The 18,080-nt window shown below is 36.9% G+C and overlaps 1 protein-coding gene across 1 annotated transcript in view; it reads right to left on the bottom strand.

The window, feature by feature from the left end:
• LOC145772513 (uncharacterized) overlaps positions 1–18,080 on the bottom strand; it is a 41,888-nt gene that overhangs the window by 6,848 nt on the left and 16,960 nt on the right. The window contains exons 8-16 of the mRNA XM_082584384.1: positions 15,392–15,453; positions 13,416–13,704; positions 13,015–13,077; positions 11,367–11,564; positions 9,134–9,898; positions 3,328–3,537; positions 2,495–2,680; positions 998–1,198; positions 113–349 (exon numbers count right to left, since the gene is read on the bottom strand). Coding sequence (XP_082440510.1) covers positions 113–349; positions 998–1,198; positions 2,495–2,680; positions 3,328–3,537; positions 9,134–9,898; positions 11,367–11,564; positions 13,015–13,077; positions 13,416–13,704; positions 15,392–15,453 — 2,211 coding nt within the window. The remainder of the gene's footprint in view (positions 1–112; positions 350–997; positions 1,199–2,494; positions 2,681–3,327; positions 3,538–9,133; positions 9,899–11,366; positions 11,565–13,014; positions 13,078–13,415; positions 13,705–15,391; positions 15,454–18,080) is intronic.

Here is an 18,080-nt window from a genome sequence, read left to right as displayed (position 1 = left end):
AAGTCAACGTAGAAATGGAAAAAAAATTCTTGGTTGTAGCCGGATATTAATTTTAACGCTTTCCTAATTATAGACAAAAATGAGATCTGTTATTGAAGTTATTAGATCTTACTGTCCGGTCTCGCATGGTCTTTTTCGGTGATCAATATAGGTCTGGATCCACCACACATATCCCTGCAAGCCCATGGAGTGAAAAACCGGTTGTCGTTTCCATTGCACCCTCCAAATATAAATAGGCGGCACCTTTCTTCCTTGGTGTCATAGTAGAAACGTGGCATGAAAGCTTTACAGTCCCCAACTTCCTTTGGATAATTGCATCTCCGAGGTCGGAGAGGTCTTGCGTCGTCACCTCAAGAGGTTTTTAATTAGAATCAAACTAAGTTAATAGTTAAACACAAAAGACACATTGAAAATCAAAAAGAAAACGTGAAGTTAAGTAGAAAGTAGACTGGAAATTTTGTTTTCAGCAAAAAAAGTGATTATCAACATATTTATCAGATGCTGTCCCATTGGTGCAACCCTGCATCAGATCGGTAACTCTTGTGTATTAATTGAATCCTTTGAACCAAAAATGTAAATAAATCGAAAACTAGAGAAGTTAGGAGCGACAATAGATTCAACGTCTGGCCACGTTGAAACGATACAAAGCCGGAGCTTTTCTAATTCGTAAACCATTCCAGTTATCAACGTAAAATGCTTTCGTATACCGTTCCGAATATTTTTATCAACACTTGAGCCAGACCGGTATTTATAGTTTGTATACTTTGCATTTTTTGTTCTGAGCATTGGTTTTGAATGTAAGCAATCATTTGTACAGGGCATTTGTATTACAAATGCATAGACATAATAATGATGGTGAGTGAATGAAATATTTTACTATACGAAAGTGGAGATGCATACAAATATTTCAAATCCTATCTCAAGGCATACTGAACAGCATCATCATAATTATCCTAAACATCTTACTATCAATTAATGAAGTAATGGGCACACATACTTAATGATTTGACATGCGGTACATCCTTCGTAAGGCACATTCGATTGCACTCCGTCTCAGAATCAAAATTATTTGCATTGCCTTCACAGCCGCCATATGTGAATGTACGGCACGTCATTGCCTTTGAGTCAAAGTAAAACTTAACACTCCTCGCTCTACATGGGCCCGTGTCTTTGGGCAACATACAAACTGCGTCTTCATCTAAAAAAGGGAAATAGTTTAGTAAATGAAAGATACCTAGAGTTTCGATGCTACCCGTGATTGCATTCACACTATCGTTCATATAAGCACTTCGTTCATTTTTGAAGGTGATACGGCGAGGTTTTGTCTCGGTTTCGTGTAGATAAGTTTATTTAGAACAAAATTATGCAAAAGTTTAACCGAGGACTTGTCTTTCCACGGCAACAGGTCCCACTGTAACAAAAAGTTTTAACATATAACTCGGTTGCATAGCCTACCTTTTTATGTCAAATTTTGCAATGAATCTTTAAGTCTTCAATGAATGTGTACTTAATTGTATGTATTTGAAGTAAAGTTATTTATTTCAAATTGAAAACGTTGGATTGTTAAAACATGGACATGGCCTAAAAGACATAAACATTTTCTAAGACATAAAGTTAACCGCAGAACTTTCAGAAGGATCTGATAAAAAATATACAGTACATCACTTTACTTTTAAAGACAATATCAAGCATGTGTTATCAAAGTGACCTGCTTTGGCGATAAGCAAATAACAAACGCGACAGTCTATCGACCAACAGATGCCATTCAAAAAAGCCCATGAGAAAAATTAACAGACCGGACCAAGATGATAAAACAAACAACGTACCGGCCAAGCAAGCAATCAATACAAACAAATAGTAACAGCAGACACAGACGCCAACACTGTTGAAACATTCAAGCCCAGTAAGTCATCACAATTTATTTTCTTACGGCAAAAAAGCGTAATCTGAGAATCGCTGTCAGACAAAAATGTCAAAATGGTCCATCAAAACACAAGGTAGTCGTCGACTGCGGAAACAGGTAACTGAACACCGTTTTGGCTAGTTTTTTTTTTTCTGAATGATACTTTAACACAAAACAGATATTTCCTGTTGTGACATAATAACTCATTAATTATCACCTTACACTTTTTTCCGTCTTGTACAACGCGGTTTGGTGCAAAAAATGCAAACTATGAAAAACCCACTTGACCTAATGTAAAGATTTTAGTCATCGAATAAGTTTGTACAATGTCAACCATGAAGTGCAAAGCTTATCTATTGCATGTCACCTCAGCATGTCATTTGGGAGTAATTTACGCTTAGCATGTCAAAGAGCAAAATCATTTAAAGGAAAAAAAAAATTAAAGGAAATAAGTACAAACATATCACAAAACCAATAAATAAGATATTAAAATAAGTCAACTACAAAAAAACAAAAAAAAAACAACTAAATCTGCAGTATAAATGTACGTGAAATGCAACCAATTTTAAAGCTGTTGAAATCATCAGTTACTTGAAGTTTGCAAGGGTTCAGATGTGGTGGTATTCGATGGCACAGGGCATCCTGATGCATCGGATGGGAGCGCATCATTTGTGATCTCTGGTTCACCGTATGCACCTTCGTATTCTGGATAAAAGGAAGAGTTGTTTGCAACATCGTCGCTGTAGGACAAGGTTTCTGCGGCCCCATCACCACTACCTGAAAAAATGCAGAGGAAGAGGTTGGCTGAAACAAAATGCAAACAACATGTATCTAGGGAGTGTAAATATAAATGTCCCATGTTCGAATAGTTGCGCATTAACCGGTATCTAGGATCATTCAGCGTACATGGTACATCAGAAAATGACAGATATGAAATATCGTTCTTTAATTGTAGCCAGCGTATGTGTTGAATTTAGGTAGCCACTTGACAAAAAGACATTTTAGTCGTTTCGTGACTACTGTGGGGATAGAAAGTTAGAAAATAACACACCAGAAAATAAAATGCTTTTCTGACATTCGATTACACATCAAGTGTAAAATATGAAACATTCATCTTAGCCATTTTCAACAACATTCCTAAACACCCTCGAGTTATAACATTTGTCAAATAATATAACTAAGCACGTGGAAATTATCAAGAAGCGTGCAACAAGCCTGACGACCGCTCGCCCTGTGGGGACAAAGGCATCTGTGATCAGGACTTCGCTTGGAGCTAGATGTAAAATTTTAATCTATAACGGAAACATCTGGCTTCACAAGCCAAGATTGTTGAGTTGATAGATTCAGCCAGTTATCACAATCTGTCGGACAGGTGGCTGGTTGAGATCAGGAAGTTAGACATTCAGGATAAAACTACTTCTCACCGTACTCCGAGGACCCTTCAATTTGGTTGGGGCAGCAAACAGGACAGCAGTAATCGGAAGGCTTGTACGCATGTTGGCATGACCGAGATGCACATAGAATATCAAAGCATTGCACGCTTCCTTCCAAACAGACACATTCCCGGCAGCGAGAAGTTTTCCATAATTCTTGGTTTCGTCTTGTCACTCCCTCGTGTACGCAAGTGTTTGAACCTGGAAAGACAAGAGAGTGAACAGCCACCTACAAATTGTTAGTCTCTACAAGGCGGAAAATAATATCCCTTTTAAAAAATTTAAACATAGGCAACAGTTAACATAATATAAAGTTTCCTCGCTTACTAACTCTACACTCTTCAATGAGTAATACAAGTAAAAGAAGGCAATCCTTGCAAAGCAATTACATTAATTGTGGACAGACAAATATTATTAGATCCTTGATTAATAGCAAATGATTCAAGATTGTTATAAAAACAGTAAACACCATCTACAATAGGCTACATAACAGTCAAGTGTTTCTAGATTGAGGTGTGGGGAAGTTTTAACTCTGCCCCTAAGCACACGCACCACTCCTTCTACAAATATTATTGAATCGGCATCAACACTTAATATTCTCAATGTACGTTGGAAAGCTTAACCAAACCATGTCAGTAACGCTGTCAAATTAGTATCGAGCATGCATTCTCCAGCTAGCAAAATTTATTCTTTTTACATTGATTCAAGGTCTGTAGACGTTGGACCAATTTAGAAAAGTAATAACTTGCTTGCTGGGAATTGTCTACTGATTAATTGCGGCCATGATTCAGTGACACGTGATTAAGTGTCGCCGGACCATTAACTTACTTAATGAGATTCATTAGAAATCAATAAATTTCCTATCTGTTAGCGACTGCTGTTTCTTAGCATAATGGCATAGTCACAGTTGCTAAAAAACGCAGCACAAAAAAGTCAATGATATCACTTTAAAAGAAAGAATTAATTTATTTGGTGAAAGAAATAATTTATTTGTATGTAAACAGTTTTTCTAAAACGTTTGATATGATGTCACATATTACAAGATATGGTTTGAAAACACAGCCTCTTGTTGTTTAAAATCAAACTCTAAGTTTTATAAACACTCTTTATCAAGTAAACTATTTCCAGTAGCTACCGACGAGGCTAAATTTACAGTGAAATGTATAATAAATATGTTGTTTTTTTCTTGTTCCAGGACAGAAAGTGTTCCACCATACAGAATAAAACTTTCCCAAAGAGCAAAATCTGTCCATTTACATTGATTCAACGTCTGTAGGCTCTTGGAGAAAAGATATATTTTGCCAGCGGAGTCGACGCTACAAAACCGCTAAACCAAGTTGGATAGACAAATTTGACGTACCAAGATGCCTTAAGATGGAGGGTAACAGGAGAACATAATGCAGTTTGTTTATCTAACTGAATACAAACTTAACAATAAAAGTAGGTCAAACATAACACCTAGTAATGATAAAAATACAGTAGCTCAAAGGTAGATACACATATTGCAGCAGTCACAATAATGCATCAAAACCAATGCTGGAAACTTTATCGGCTTTTATTCAAGTTTGTATACGATTTGCAAGTCAGAGTTCTTCACTTTTAGTTTATAGCAAGTTAAAGTTTAGTGATTTTCATTTAACTTCAACGCCCTGTTCGGCCAAATGTGAAGTTTTCTGAACCAGTCTTGCAAGTTGACGGCATTGCAAACAGCTTTTTAATTCAAATTTTGCCATTTCTTTTTGTTTTTAGTCCGGAGAGTTTTGTTTTGTTTTGTTTGGCAGTTTGGCACAAACGATTTAAGTTTATAGGCAAGCTTGATCAATATTTTGTGTTACCACTATTGGAGTATTAAGTGGTGTTTAATTTCTAAAGTTAGCCTGTTAAATACAACCTAAATATTATCAATTAGCAGTATGCTGTGTGCTTGCACAAGCGGCTGTAGAAAGATACGCTGTCTGAATGGACAGACGGCCTCTACCTTGACAAGCACAAGTTGGCCATTTTTACATCGTTTCAACGTCTGGGCACTTTTCGACGCTTTTACCGTCTGTAAACTGATGCATATTCTCCGTTTACAGACGATAAGTTTGATACAAATTGGAGGATTGGAGCTTCCATTGAAAGCTCGTTTGAAAGCGCATCTGTTAGATACCTACACCAGGTTAGCTTTTAATATCAATTTATTGATTCTACTATACACGGTGTTTATAAAAGGCACATGAAAATTATGGATGGATGAAGTGCTTTAGTCAGCGAAATGCAATTAACTGCTTAGTCATCAAAATGCAAGCGAGCACAAGTGCAGTAAATGCCAATACAAGCGCATGCAACTAAACTATCGAAACTAGCTACATACGCTACAGTACATACCACACTAAACATGACTAAAACAAAGGAGTACTGGTTGTTTGAAGCAGACCTTTGCTCAATTACAACTGAATTGTTTTTTTGGTAGTTGCTATTTTTTATATTCGTCAAAAGTCATTCATTAAGCCACTTCAATAAAGAATTGTTTTTTCATAGAAATGTAAAACAGTATGTTTCTTCCATCGGTTTTCTGAAAACATGAACACAAAAAACACAGGACTACAAACGCCACAGGTTGATATTTGAACACTTGGTTGATGTAGAAACAAAAGAAACTGCTTCCGTTGACAATGGATTAAAACAGCCATTGAATTTTAACCGTCCAACGTTAAGACAACGTTGGAGGAACTGATCAAATGTGATTTCACTTCAGGAAACACTATTTCAATTTTTATAGAGTTATAGAAAAAAAAACTGTAAGAGGTTCAGATACTAAAAACAACACGGTTTTCTTCACGTGTTCCGATTAGTAATAGCGACAGAATCAATCAAACCCATCATTTGAAATACTCCGCTAACGTAAATGTACTTATTTGAAGTTGAGTATATATCCTTGCCTATGTTCTATGATGTATATACTTAGCCGACTCTATGTTTAAAAAGCGCTCAAGACAGCCGGAACAGTAGTAAAAAATCATATTCTAGAAGAATACCGCACGAAATATAAACAACATACCCCCAAAAGACCTAGTTTAGGCAATAAAGTTCAAAATTGAGGCGGTTTAATCACAAGTCACAAAATATTTTACTAATGTTTGTCTTGGAAGAGAGTAGCCTTGCAATATTTGGTTTCGAAAACAACTCCCTGTTGCATCTGCAGTAAATCGTATTTTATTTCTTCGCACTGTGTTGAGGTTGCACATTTATCTGATGTTGCTTTGCGGTTAAATCACAACTTTGTTTGATGCAAACAATTGCAAAACAACAAGAGTGATTTCTTGTGTATAATCACGAACTCTGTGTTGCCAACAAGATTTCCACATATAAATTTTTTTTAGACTAGACATGAGTAGTTTACCACAGCGAACTCAACTACGAACTTGTCAAAGTTCAATTGTATTATCTTGAAATCCACAATAGGCCTAGATTGGGAGTTCTATACTTAAATGAAGTGATATTTACGCTTTCCTAGAAGATGCATATCAAGATTGACTGGCAACGTGGTGTGAAGAAAATAAGGATGTAAAACGCATAACAGGAAGTTGTACAGCAGTGGACATGTATAAATAGATTAACAACTTTGTTTAGAGAAGTTGTCAGCATCGTGCAACAGTAGCCTAATTCCAGCAAAGAATATAAACATGCATCATCCAAGCGCCACAAGCAACGATACATCATAGATATCCCGATTAAAACTTTTGATAATTCCTATTCTTGCTACTGTGGCCTAGAGAAAAAAACTTTCCATATTCAGGTGTCTTGAAAGTTTACTCTTTTTTAGTATCACAATAGTGAATTGTAGTTGGAGCTGTTATATTTTGAAGTCAGATCGACAACAAAAATACAATTTCAATGTCTGAAAAAGTTTAAACCAAATAAATAAAGTCGAAACTGTTGTACTGTATTTAGATATAAATCTTTAGCGTAGCCTAAATAGACATTTGTGCTGGAGAGGTAAGCACAGACTTGCGCCTCTTAGATGTAGGTCAAAAGCAAATACCGAGTTTTGAAGCAAAGCACTGACAATCAAAAGACATTTTGAAAGTTCACTTCATCAACGAGAAGGTCTGTCCCTTTGAATTTAAGCTGAGAGTGTTTTTCAGACGCTGTAAGTTTTGAAAGTTGTGGGTTTGATATCCACTGACAAAACGCGGCTGCGTGATAGTGATAGTATGCCACTTAATCTCATGCTTATGGATGGACACAGCATTTAATTTCTTGCCTTTTTATCTATTGAATACGTCGAGAACGTGTAGAAGGAAGGACCGATTTGATTGGCTGGGTATTCATCACCAGAAGTAAACTTGGACTCAAGTGAAAGTGACAGGTTTACAAAAACCCAAAATGTATCAGCTGGTCCAACACTATAGTTTCACTTTAATTCTTAACACGATTTACAAAACTTAAGCTTTGGAAAACCAGTTTGGAACGGTAAACACTTCAGTTACCACCAGAAGCACGACAAAATGGTCAATAACACTGCATAACAAACATGATAGCAAACATTGGCTATCTACAATAGGTTGGTCACATCAACAGCATTCTACTCCATTGATTACGTGATTACTGCGCAAAAAAGATGTTGGATGGATGATGCACATTAAAAAATGAATGGAAATTAAAAGTCACAGTTTGACAAACACCAAACTCAAGCACTGAATCATTTTTGTGCAGTTGTGAATCTATGTAAAATCAATTATTATTCAAAGAAATGGTAGTTCACTGCTACTACGCATTACACTGCATGGGTTTTCCGCTTGTTGAATACTTTGTCCTAATTTAAATTTTAAAGATTTTGTAATTTCTTGAGTCACCTTTTTTATCCAAACTTCTGATTTTTAGGAGTAATTACAAGTTCACATCGTGCATGAGTTTGGTATAAGTTTACACATAACAAAATGATTTAATGAAATTGCTCAGCTAATCATTTGAACAACATAACACTACTACCTACAACGCAATCAAACTACACCGCTTTGATGAACGGTTGAGCACTTTGGGGTTTCCAAAAGCAATAAGTGCAATTTAAAATTAAAAAAAGTGATTATATGTCTGAAGACATACAATAAACTTGGAATTTCATGAATTAAAAAGCGATTTGATTGATTGCCAATAAATTATACAGAAATCAGATGATAAGCAGATGAAATGCATGTGAAGTAATTTAATTAAATACCGCTATGATTTATTGAGATACTGCGTAGCAAGCGAATTTGTTTAACTACCAGACAGAAAAATTCCTTTGTCTGCAGACGTTGAATCAATGTAAAAATGACGGATTTTGCTGTCTGGGGCAGTTTGAAACAAAATATTCACATGAGCTGTGAAATTGTTTACTTTAGCAATGAACAAGTGTACACACTTAATGTAGGATCTTTAATTGCAAATTACATAAAGTTCCTTTCATTTTAAGTTTGATGTTACCGAAATTATGATGTGTTTTGAACAATGTAGGCTATTTCCAAAACGCAGCAATTTAGTAAAAAAAACATACGATTTTACCTTTTAAATTTTTTTCTAAAATGTTAGACAATTTTTTTTTGCAGTGGTGAAAATGACGAGTCTTTTCTGTGCTATAAAAGCTTTTAGAAAAAAAAATTTTTTCACCAAGGAATTTACCACAAGCATTTTCTCTGACAGAGACAAAGTGCTCAACTTTCACCAAATTAGAATCAACGAGTTAAGGTCAAGCACACGATGCAGCCACTACTCGAAGTTAAAATATCGCACCGATGTAAATTTGCATCAATTCTGCACACTGAAAACTCACCGCAAGAGGAAAAGATGACATCGTCCATAGCGATGAAATCCGATTCTTGATTTCCAGATCTTGCTTCAAACACAATCTGATACGGACGCTTGTAATCAGGCAAGGGAACCACAACCTTTTGCCAAGTATTGTTGCCGTTGGGAAGAGCAGTTAGATTGAGGATTGGAACTCTGTACGGAGGATTGCAAGGCAGCAAAAATACGAGTAGTCCAGAGTTGGATTTTAGTCCGCTGTGCACAATGTAGCGAAAAGTCATACACAGCCCCTGTCGGGTATTAGAAAAAAATGGACTGAATAATCTTGGCGTCCTGCGCCTTTGCAGTTGTGAGGTAGTTGTTCGGAAAATGAGATAATGATCATGTCTATAAACATAACTTAGCGAGACAGGCAGCTGATCGAGAGGTTTCTTTAACAGTGATTGTTCTTCGTCGTAGACTTGTCTGCTTTCAAAATCTGACGACGGCTTAGAAGTCTGATATTCGTTTTTGGGTGCGTTTAATCCAGCTGCAAGAACCCATTTTTTGCGCTTGGTCTTTTGGCTGAACAAACAGAATGTTCCCCCTTTGCGACGAGTTTCATAAGTGGCGTCGTCGTGACGATTTTTGCGAACAACGCGATTGACAGATGGAGATTCAATGGCGACGTCGAAGTCACAACTAAGCTCTTCCAGCGACCTCTTCCACAAGTTGCTGCCACAGAACTCAACGGTCGTTGGGGCGCTTATCATCTCTGGCTTGACACGTTGGAACTTAATGGGTCCAACCTCTATGGTGTGCAGTTTATAAACATGATAATAGTTAAAGAAAATTGAAATATCGTGCTGATGTGAAAACTAAAGAATTAATAATAAGCAAAAAGAAAGAACTATGAATCGGGTTAACAGTAGACGACCTTGCACATTTGCACAATGTGCAGACCAGAACTGCTTCAATAACAATCTTAAAATACACAGTCAAATGACATCACAATACGTCGGAATATCATAACCAATATATGTATAAATCATTATTTTCATTTGAAAACAGAAACTGGTGACATGCATTCAAAGCCAGCCAGTAAATTAGTCCTTTGTTACAATGATTCAACATAATTATGTTGACGTTAAAAAAGAAACTGATTGGCCGGCTGAGTAGGAAAAGAGAAGACCCGATGACCTTTATTGATGATGACGAACTGTATCTAGAAGCTGGACACGAAACAAAAGTTTGTCCAAACCGGGGATATAGATTTACTTCCTATGCCCCCGGTCGAACACGAAACCCTTCAATAACCCAAGAATAATGCCCTTCGTATATGAGCGCACAATTCATCAGAACGGGCACCATACATCATCCACAAAGAATCTTAACAGTTAATGTTGGTGACTAGTGTTGCCATTACTAGTTATTGTACCATGCTTGTGCGGTAAGTGTAGTTCTCAACTTGTGAAAGCGTAAAATGGGTGACATTCAAACCATCAAATTGCTCCTTAGATCAGAATTTAAAAATCTTGAAAGCTGTAAGTATATTTTTGCCCCAACACATGACAATGACTCCTCGATAAACTAAGCAATGCAGAGCAAACAAAACTAACTTTGAAAGTAAACGATGATAACCAGCAAAGCACATTGGAACATTTTCCTTCTAACGGCCAAACAGGTTTCTTTTTTGTCTGAACTAGGATAGAAGGTTAAAGTGTTACTTTGTAAAACGTATATGCGTGTTTGCTGGTAAATCCTGTCTCTCTGCTTTAATTCAACGTGGCAGTCAGACATTGTATCAATGTAAAGAAATAAAATTAAGAACCAAGCGCAAGCAAAAAGTACGAGGAACTTTTGAGGCTTCACGCGCCCCAATGAGCACGTTTTTCAGGCGTCACAAATTAACTGCAAATCGTTGTACAGCGGTGAAAAGCAAGTTATTCAATCTGATTCAAAATACCAAACAAACATTAGTGCTGTGCAAAATTTGACCTATCCCATGCACTGGTCTGGAAAACACAAAATGCCATTTTCCCAATCAATTGCTCACAAAAGGCCCAAGACAAATGTAACGTTGAACATTAATACTCAAAGTTGTAATGAAATTGTGGCGTTAAATTAGGATTTTTTTATAAACTTAAAGGGGATAAAACGTTCTTAGGGGTTTGCGAGCCTAGCTCTCCTTGATTTGTAAAACATGTAAATAACTTAAAAACGATAATTAAAATGAGATATCAAAGCGGGAAAAGTTGCGCTAAAATACGAGCATTTACCCAAGTCTTCTACTCGAGGAAGATCGGAGGCTATTGCTGGCCCGTTATTACATTGGCACATTCCTGGGAGTCCTTGGGGACCTCTCAGTCCTGTAGAACCTTTTTGACCCCTTGTGCCTTCTGGACCTGATGGACCGACAGCACCCTGGGGTCCAGGTACTCCTGTTTGGCCACGTAAGCCGATAGGTCCCACGTCACCTAAAAACATGCAAGTTATGTAAGCAATAACGTGACACCAGACAGTGAATCAAACATTTTACATTCATTCAACGTATGCAGACGTTGAACCAATGTAAAAACACGATTGATTTGTTGTCTGGGTAGCAACTGAACGTTGCGTTCTTTAAAACCGTATCAGACTAAACTGCAAAACGCGATTAGATTTTAAGATAAGTTATCAACTGCAAATTCATGCGTTGATAGCGCGGGACTGAGACGGGCTACAGCTCCAAACAAAGTTGCAAATTCATTCCAACTACTTGAAGCATCACTACCACACAGGAAGTTTGAATAGTTGCAATCTAGAACGCGTGTAAAAAACGATGAGAACGAAAATCTTGCTGTTTATCAAAGATTAGAATGAACCAATCAATTGGAGGCAGAGATGCCGACGTTGTGGCCATTGTAACGGCTTAACAGGCTTCAGTGACGGATGCAAAGTGAAGCACCTGCTATCGGGTGCATTGTTACCGGCCAAGTTCTTCCAATAAAATAGGACTTGACAAAGGTCACGAATGCATGGTGGTCACATGTCATGGGTAACTCGCAAGAATAAACACAAATGGGCTAAACCATGCAAGATGTGGTTATTGTTACCTTACGTCATTACGGCTGAAGGTAATTGAACCATTTTACAACATAATATTGACAATTGTTAAACAAGTGGTGTCATTATGTCAACGAATGAAGATATAATAGCTACACGAACTGTACAAGTTATTGATGATACCATAGTTGAAAAAATGAACTGTATTATTTCTCCGGGACACCTCATATGCATGTTGCACTCTACAAAATTGTAAAGCCTAATTTGCAGCTGGGTTTAACGGCACCTGTGAAAGAGTACCATCAGTGAATACATCTCAAATCGCTCTCGTTTAGTTTCAATTTATAAATCTGCTTTTGAATAAAACGAAACACAATTAAGTGATAAACGATGGAATGACAGAGAAGACACGGCAATTGTCTTGCAATCATATATTTCTGGTTCGACACCGGGCTAAGGTGGTTGTTCAAAACAACGCTAGACTTTACCAACGATACTGTTGTCTTGGTGTGTAAACAATTAGGTGGACCAGGATGGATCTACTGTCTAAACAACAAGATCTACAGTAGAATAAGAGAAAAAAGCTATTCTACTCTTGCTTCAGTTACAAGTCGAGTGCAATGAAAAACTTATTTTTCAATGACGGAAGCTCCGCAAAAAATAATTGTGAAATGATTTGTACATGGAACATAAAAGGTTTGAGGTTTCATATACAGTATGAGACTTGTCAATAAGGTAGGCTATATATCTTAAGTATATCTGGCACATATAAGTCGTATAATTATACTGTATAATACCGAGTTACAGTAATCATGATATATTTGCACAAGTCAAAATTGCATCAAACTACAAATGTTATACTGTAATAGACTTGTATTCTACCTTTTCTGCCGATCAGTCCCAGCATTCCCTTTTCACCTCTAGGACCACCGAGTCCAGCTGGACCTAAAACCATCAATGTCGTGTTTTAGACGAAACATTTACTATCAAAATTAATATATTTATAAGATGGAGACGTAAACTACCATAGTTCACATATTGTATTATAGCAACCAATATACACATGCAGTCCCGTGATTAAGGTGTCCGAGAATGCAAACTTTTTGAGTTTTAAGAGCAAATTGTGATGTTCAGTCAAAAGATTCAAACTTCAAGCGTTTGTGTTGTCATTACGTTTGTAAGCAGAATTAAAAACTTATGTAGATTATGCTGTTCACAACGTTTTAGTTACATAACATGAACGTTCATTAATAAAAACAAACCATTGCATTGGTAGCTTTTACCTGCTACACCTTGCAGTCCCCTTTCTCCTTTTGTACCGGAAATCCCCTTTATCCCCGGTTGTCCATTCACTCCTGCATTTCCCTTTTCTCCTTTAGCTCCAGTGACACCGGGAAATCCCCTAGGCCCTATTACCCCCTTATCGCCGTTTTGTCCAGGAGATCCCATAGGACCCCTTTGTCCTTGAAATCCCATGGGTCCAGGGGGACCTATTGGACCTTTTTGGTTATTGAAATTCGACCCAAGCCCAGGATAATCTTCGCCTGACTCCTCTCGAGATCCAGAAGATATCTAGAATATAAAAGTGCTGTTAAAAAATCAACAAAAATAAAAAAATAGATGAGTAATCAAACGCACTGGTATAGTGAAAACGTACTTTTGAAACAAAAACACACTTCCACAATTGCAGTAGTGGGCGGCGTACGCAGAAGGGCGGGAAGTGTTGAAGATTTTGTTTTGTTGCATAAGATTACAGCATAATTGTAGGTTAGACAGAGTTAATTTGAGTCTATAGTAATTGGCTCATAAACTTAATCTGACATTCCAAGCTGGCTGAGAACAAAATATACTTTGACCACACTGCCCTACAAATATACGATATTTTTGTAAAAACGATGTTTGATTGCTTTTATTGAAACCTGAAAACTGCTGTAAATTAGAGATGTTTGAAACAAACTGGGCAAAACAAATTTCCTATGCTAAGAATGTAATTTGAAAGGAAATCAAACAAAAGAATTTTACTCCAAAGGAAAACAAAATGTTGTTTGTTTTCTATTACCTCTAAACAACACCGCTAGGCTACTTTGTACATCATCGCAAGTGAAGACAGCGGCACTTTCTGCGTTTTGAGATTCTTTTATTCTCATTTCGAGTGCAAAACAAAAAAATAGCTTAGGGTTTTGAGAGAAGAAAAAAGATAAAACCTTTTACGTTAAAACGTAACATAACTTTGTTTCGAAATGGTCTTAAAATACAATCAATTTTGCTACCGTACAAACAGATCCCATCACAACCAAGCCAAATTGGTACGATTAAAATTATAGCGTGTCGTTCCAATAAACAGTGGAAACTGTAGCTTTCTAAAATTGTATTTGACATAAGTGAAAAGGTTGAGCTAACCAGGTGGTCGAATGTACGTGGGGCAATTTGAGCGAGGACGACTGAGTTTTTCTTCAAAGAACAATGCTAAAACTTACCCTAACACGAGAAAAGCGTGGGCTATAACGGGAGAAAATGATACGAATTTCGTTACTGGTTAGGTTTCTCTTTACCGAGTTTTTACTTTTTTTGTTATCACAGACAGTTTCGTCGCTACCAAACGAAAAGAAAGCGCTCTCTTGAACCTAAAGCCAGACAAAGTGAAATATCACAAATAGGTGATGATGAGAAAAATAACATCTAAAAATGCTCACGGTAGATGAACATTTCAAGCCCAAGTGTATTTGATTCTCAATTCTTTACGTGCGCTACTCATTTGTTTATCTCAAGTACACACAAGAGGTATGATTGACACAGCAATTAGAGACGAGAGTGACATCTTAAAACTGAGATACCCAGCAAGCAAAATTTGTCGTTTTTTTAATGTTTCATTATGAAACGGACGGAATTTTTTCAGCTGTGCACATTTTTGTTCTTATTATTATAGATACTATAACATTTCACAAAAAAAGTATCAAAAAATGTCTCAAAATTGAAAAAATAAATGAGAAAAAAAGCATTTTTTGTTTTTGTATTGGATAATTTTGCTATTTCGCAAGGTAGCTCATTTGTTTGCCTGCCTCTTTCACACATCCCGGTTTCCACCGATATTAAGATTACAGTTTCAACCGAAATACGGCATTGCTACGCTGTTCAACGTAAAACCAACCATGTTTGTAAATGGTACACACCTTCTATGGATAACAAATTGTTTAGTGTCACTAGTACAAGTAGTTGGCAAACAAGATATGAGTGAACAAGTATTTCCCGCCACACTTACCTGTCGACGTAAACGTTCAATCTGCTCGTTTAACTCCGTCATCTTCGTACAGTTAAAGCAAACTGCAAATTAAAATAAAGGCGTTAAAATGTTTTTGAAAAAAACAATTTATGTGCTCGCCAGCCGAGTGTAGGAAGAATTGACAGCGATTAACAGTGTAACCATTAAGCTATGTACATTAGGTACATTTCGTTGTGGTTTACAATTATTGACAAAATATCAACTTAAAATGGAACAAAATTTGGAAGCTTTGTCAAACTCAACGTCTTAAAATGTTTCAAAAAAAAAAAGTCCAATAAAACAAACATATTCCTAGGCCCCTACCCCCTATAGGGCCTAATCTACTGCCCTACAAAGTTAGCGTAAAACACGTATATTTGCATTGTGTAATTCGCCAAGACCTCAGACTTTATTGGAGTGTGACAGAAATATCTTAATGGTTCATCTACCTAAATCGGTTCATACTGAACTTATTAAAATGCACAGTAACAGGTATAAGATATATCTACAAATAGTTTGCGTAGTGGAAACCTACTTCACTCTCACTAGTTCACTGATTGAATGCTTAGTTTGTAAATGCAAACCCACTGGTCATGGACTTTTAAATAGCAGCATCTGGACTGGAAACTCAGTGGGCAACATGAGGCCAAACAGTTGGTACAACAGTTGGCCAACAGTGGGCCAACAGGGTTAGTTACTTGGCTGTTGGCCCACTGTTGGCCAACTGTTGTACCAACTGTTTGGCCTCATGTTGCCCCAGTGGCTCCGAGAGGGGGGGAAGTCGGGCCAGTTTCCCCCCTAGCAAAACATTGTAAAGGAAAAACGAGTAGTTTTTTGTTTTTGCACTTTTGAAGGGGGCCCATTTTTAGTACTAAAGTAAAAATGTACCAACTAAATAATCAACAAATTCTTAAATGAAGTGCGTAGTTCCAAGTATTTCTCAATCATTGTAAATGTCACTCTCGATGCTTCTCATCAAGAACAAATTATTTTCGTGTTAAGGTAGGCGATGTTGAACAGCTTCAAGACGTAAAATCTGAAGCTGAAATGATTTCTGTATCACTGAACGGTTTCGATTGTATTGATAGTTTCAACTTGAAAACTGGCGCTGTTTTAGCTAAGCGGGAACTATTTTTGCTTGACAACTGAACCTTATTAACTTCAAAATCTGCGTTGGCCAGGCATAGGACGTTGTATCCAACATAAGTTATCTGGGAAAGTTAAAGGTATCAGTCCAAGCACGATTAAAGAAAGTAAATCCTGTATATTTTTTGTTTATGGATCATCATCATCACCAGTCATTATCTCCGCCTGCAGCAGATTGCGCCTCAACACGAGAGAAGATTTGCTTCCAAGAGTGGCGATTTTGAGCCAGCTCGCCCAGTGTCGCCAAGTTGAGTCCGGTCCATGATTGGATGTTGTCTTGCCATCGTTTTGGTTGTTTGCCACGTTTTCTTTTTCCTTCTACTTTTCCTTCTGAGCAAACTTTGCTGATTCCGAATTGTGATCTTTTAGTGTGGCCGAACAGTTTTAAAACTTTTGATTTTATTAACTTTTTCTGCAATTGGATGTAGTTTTGTCATAGTTAGAAGATCTTCTATTTTCGTGTGATCAAGTAACCTTTTGTTGGTCATGCTTCTCATGATGTGATTTTGGAAGGTAGTGAGTTTTTTCTTTATTTGAGTTTTTTGTTTATAGATGTTGTTGCTTAAATCTGGTTGGAATTCATAATGTTGCCTACAGACAGCGTTGTTCAAATGTCTTATCATTTTTGGAGTAATTGATTATCTGCAAGCTTGTGGCATCTTTAAAGTTATAGCCCAGTCAGAGGAAAAATTCTGAAAAATCTAAAGAAAGCTGTCCTATCATCTTGCAAAGAAAATTGACTTTGAGAAAGTAATCAAGGCGTGGAGCAGTCAAACCCAATGCTTTACATTACCCTTTTGCAATTGGAGCTCTAAAGACATTACTTAAATGCATCAAGTTGGAACCAACAAGAGCTTGATCGGAAGCTGAGTCAATGCTAAAGTAGCCTACAACTAGCAGTTTTAAATTTGTGACTGCTTTGCATCATGTGGATTACGATCCTAAACAAGATTCACTGATGAATTTAATGAAATTAAAGAAAGATGTAATCTAAGTAAGAGAAAGCTGAGAAGAGTAGGCTACTACTCGCAAGCTAAAGTTGCAGTGGCAATTATAAATTTAAAAGAAAATGACTTTGTTTTCCTGAGGACAGAAAACTTTTATAACTCCACTTAACTGGCTGAATGATTCGAAGGAAATGTATTCTACCGTACATTGCAAAGGATTCGATAACTGTTGGAATTAACAAATGTATCAACAAACTTAAACATATCGTCGATGAGTTTGAAGTTCCATGAAAATTTCATCGTATGTCTGTTGTGCAGTTGCGGGCATGTGGGACAAACTTAAACCATTTGTAGGCTACAACAATGACATTTTTCAAGACATTTTGGATGAGTTGGTACTTTTGATAGAAAGCCACAGAGCAAACTTCAGCTGCAAACCAGAACGAACCTACCCCATAGGCTAATCTCTACACAAGGAACCATTGATTGCAACCTTCGAAAGGTTTTTCCAAATAGTTTTGTTATGATTTTTTTTTGTGTTCCCGTAGCTACCTCCAACGGTTGTGCTTTGAGAACGTGGTTTTAGCAATTACTGA

Source organism: Aplidium turbinatum, chromosome 6 (assembly GCF_918807975.1).
Source record: "Aplidium turbinatum chromosome 6, kaAplTurb1.1, whole genome shotgun sequence".
Taxonomy (NCBI): domain Eukaryota; kingdom Metazoa; phylum Chordata; class Ascidiacea; order Aplousobranchia; family Polyclinidae; genus Aplidium; species Aplidium turbinatum.
Note: the sequence above shows the minus strand (reverse complement) of the source record. Positions and strands in the feature narration are given on the sequence as shown.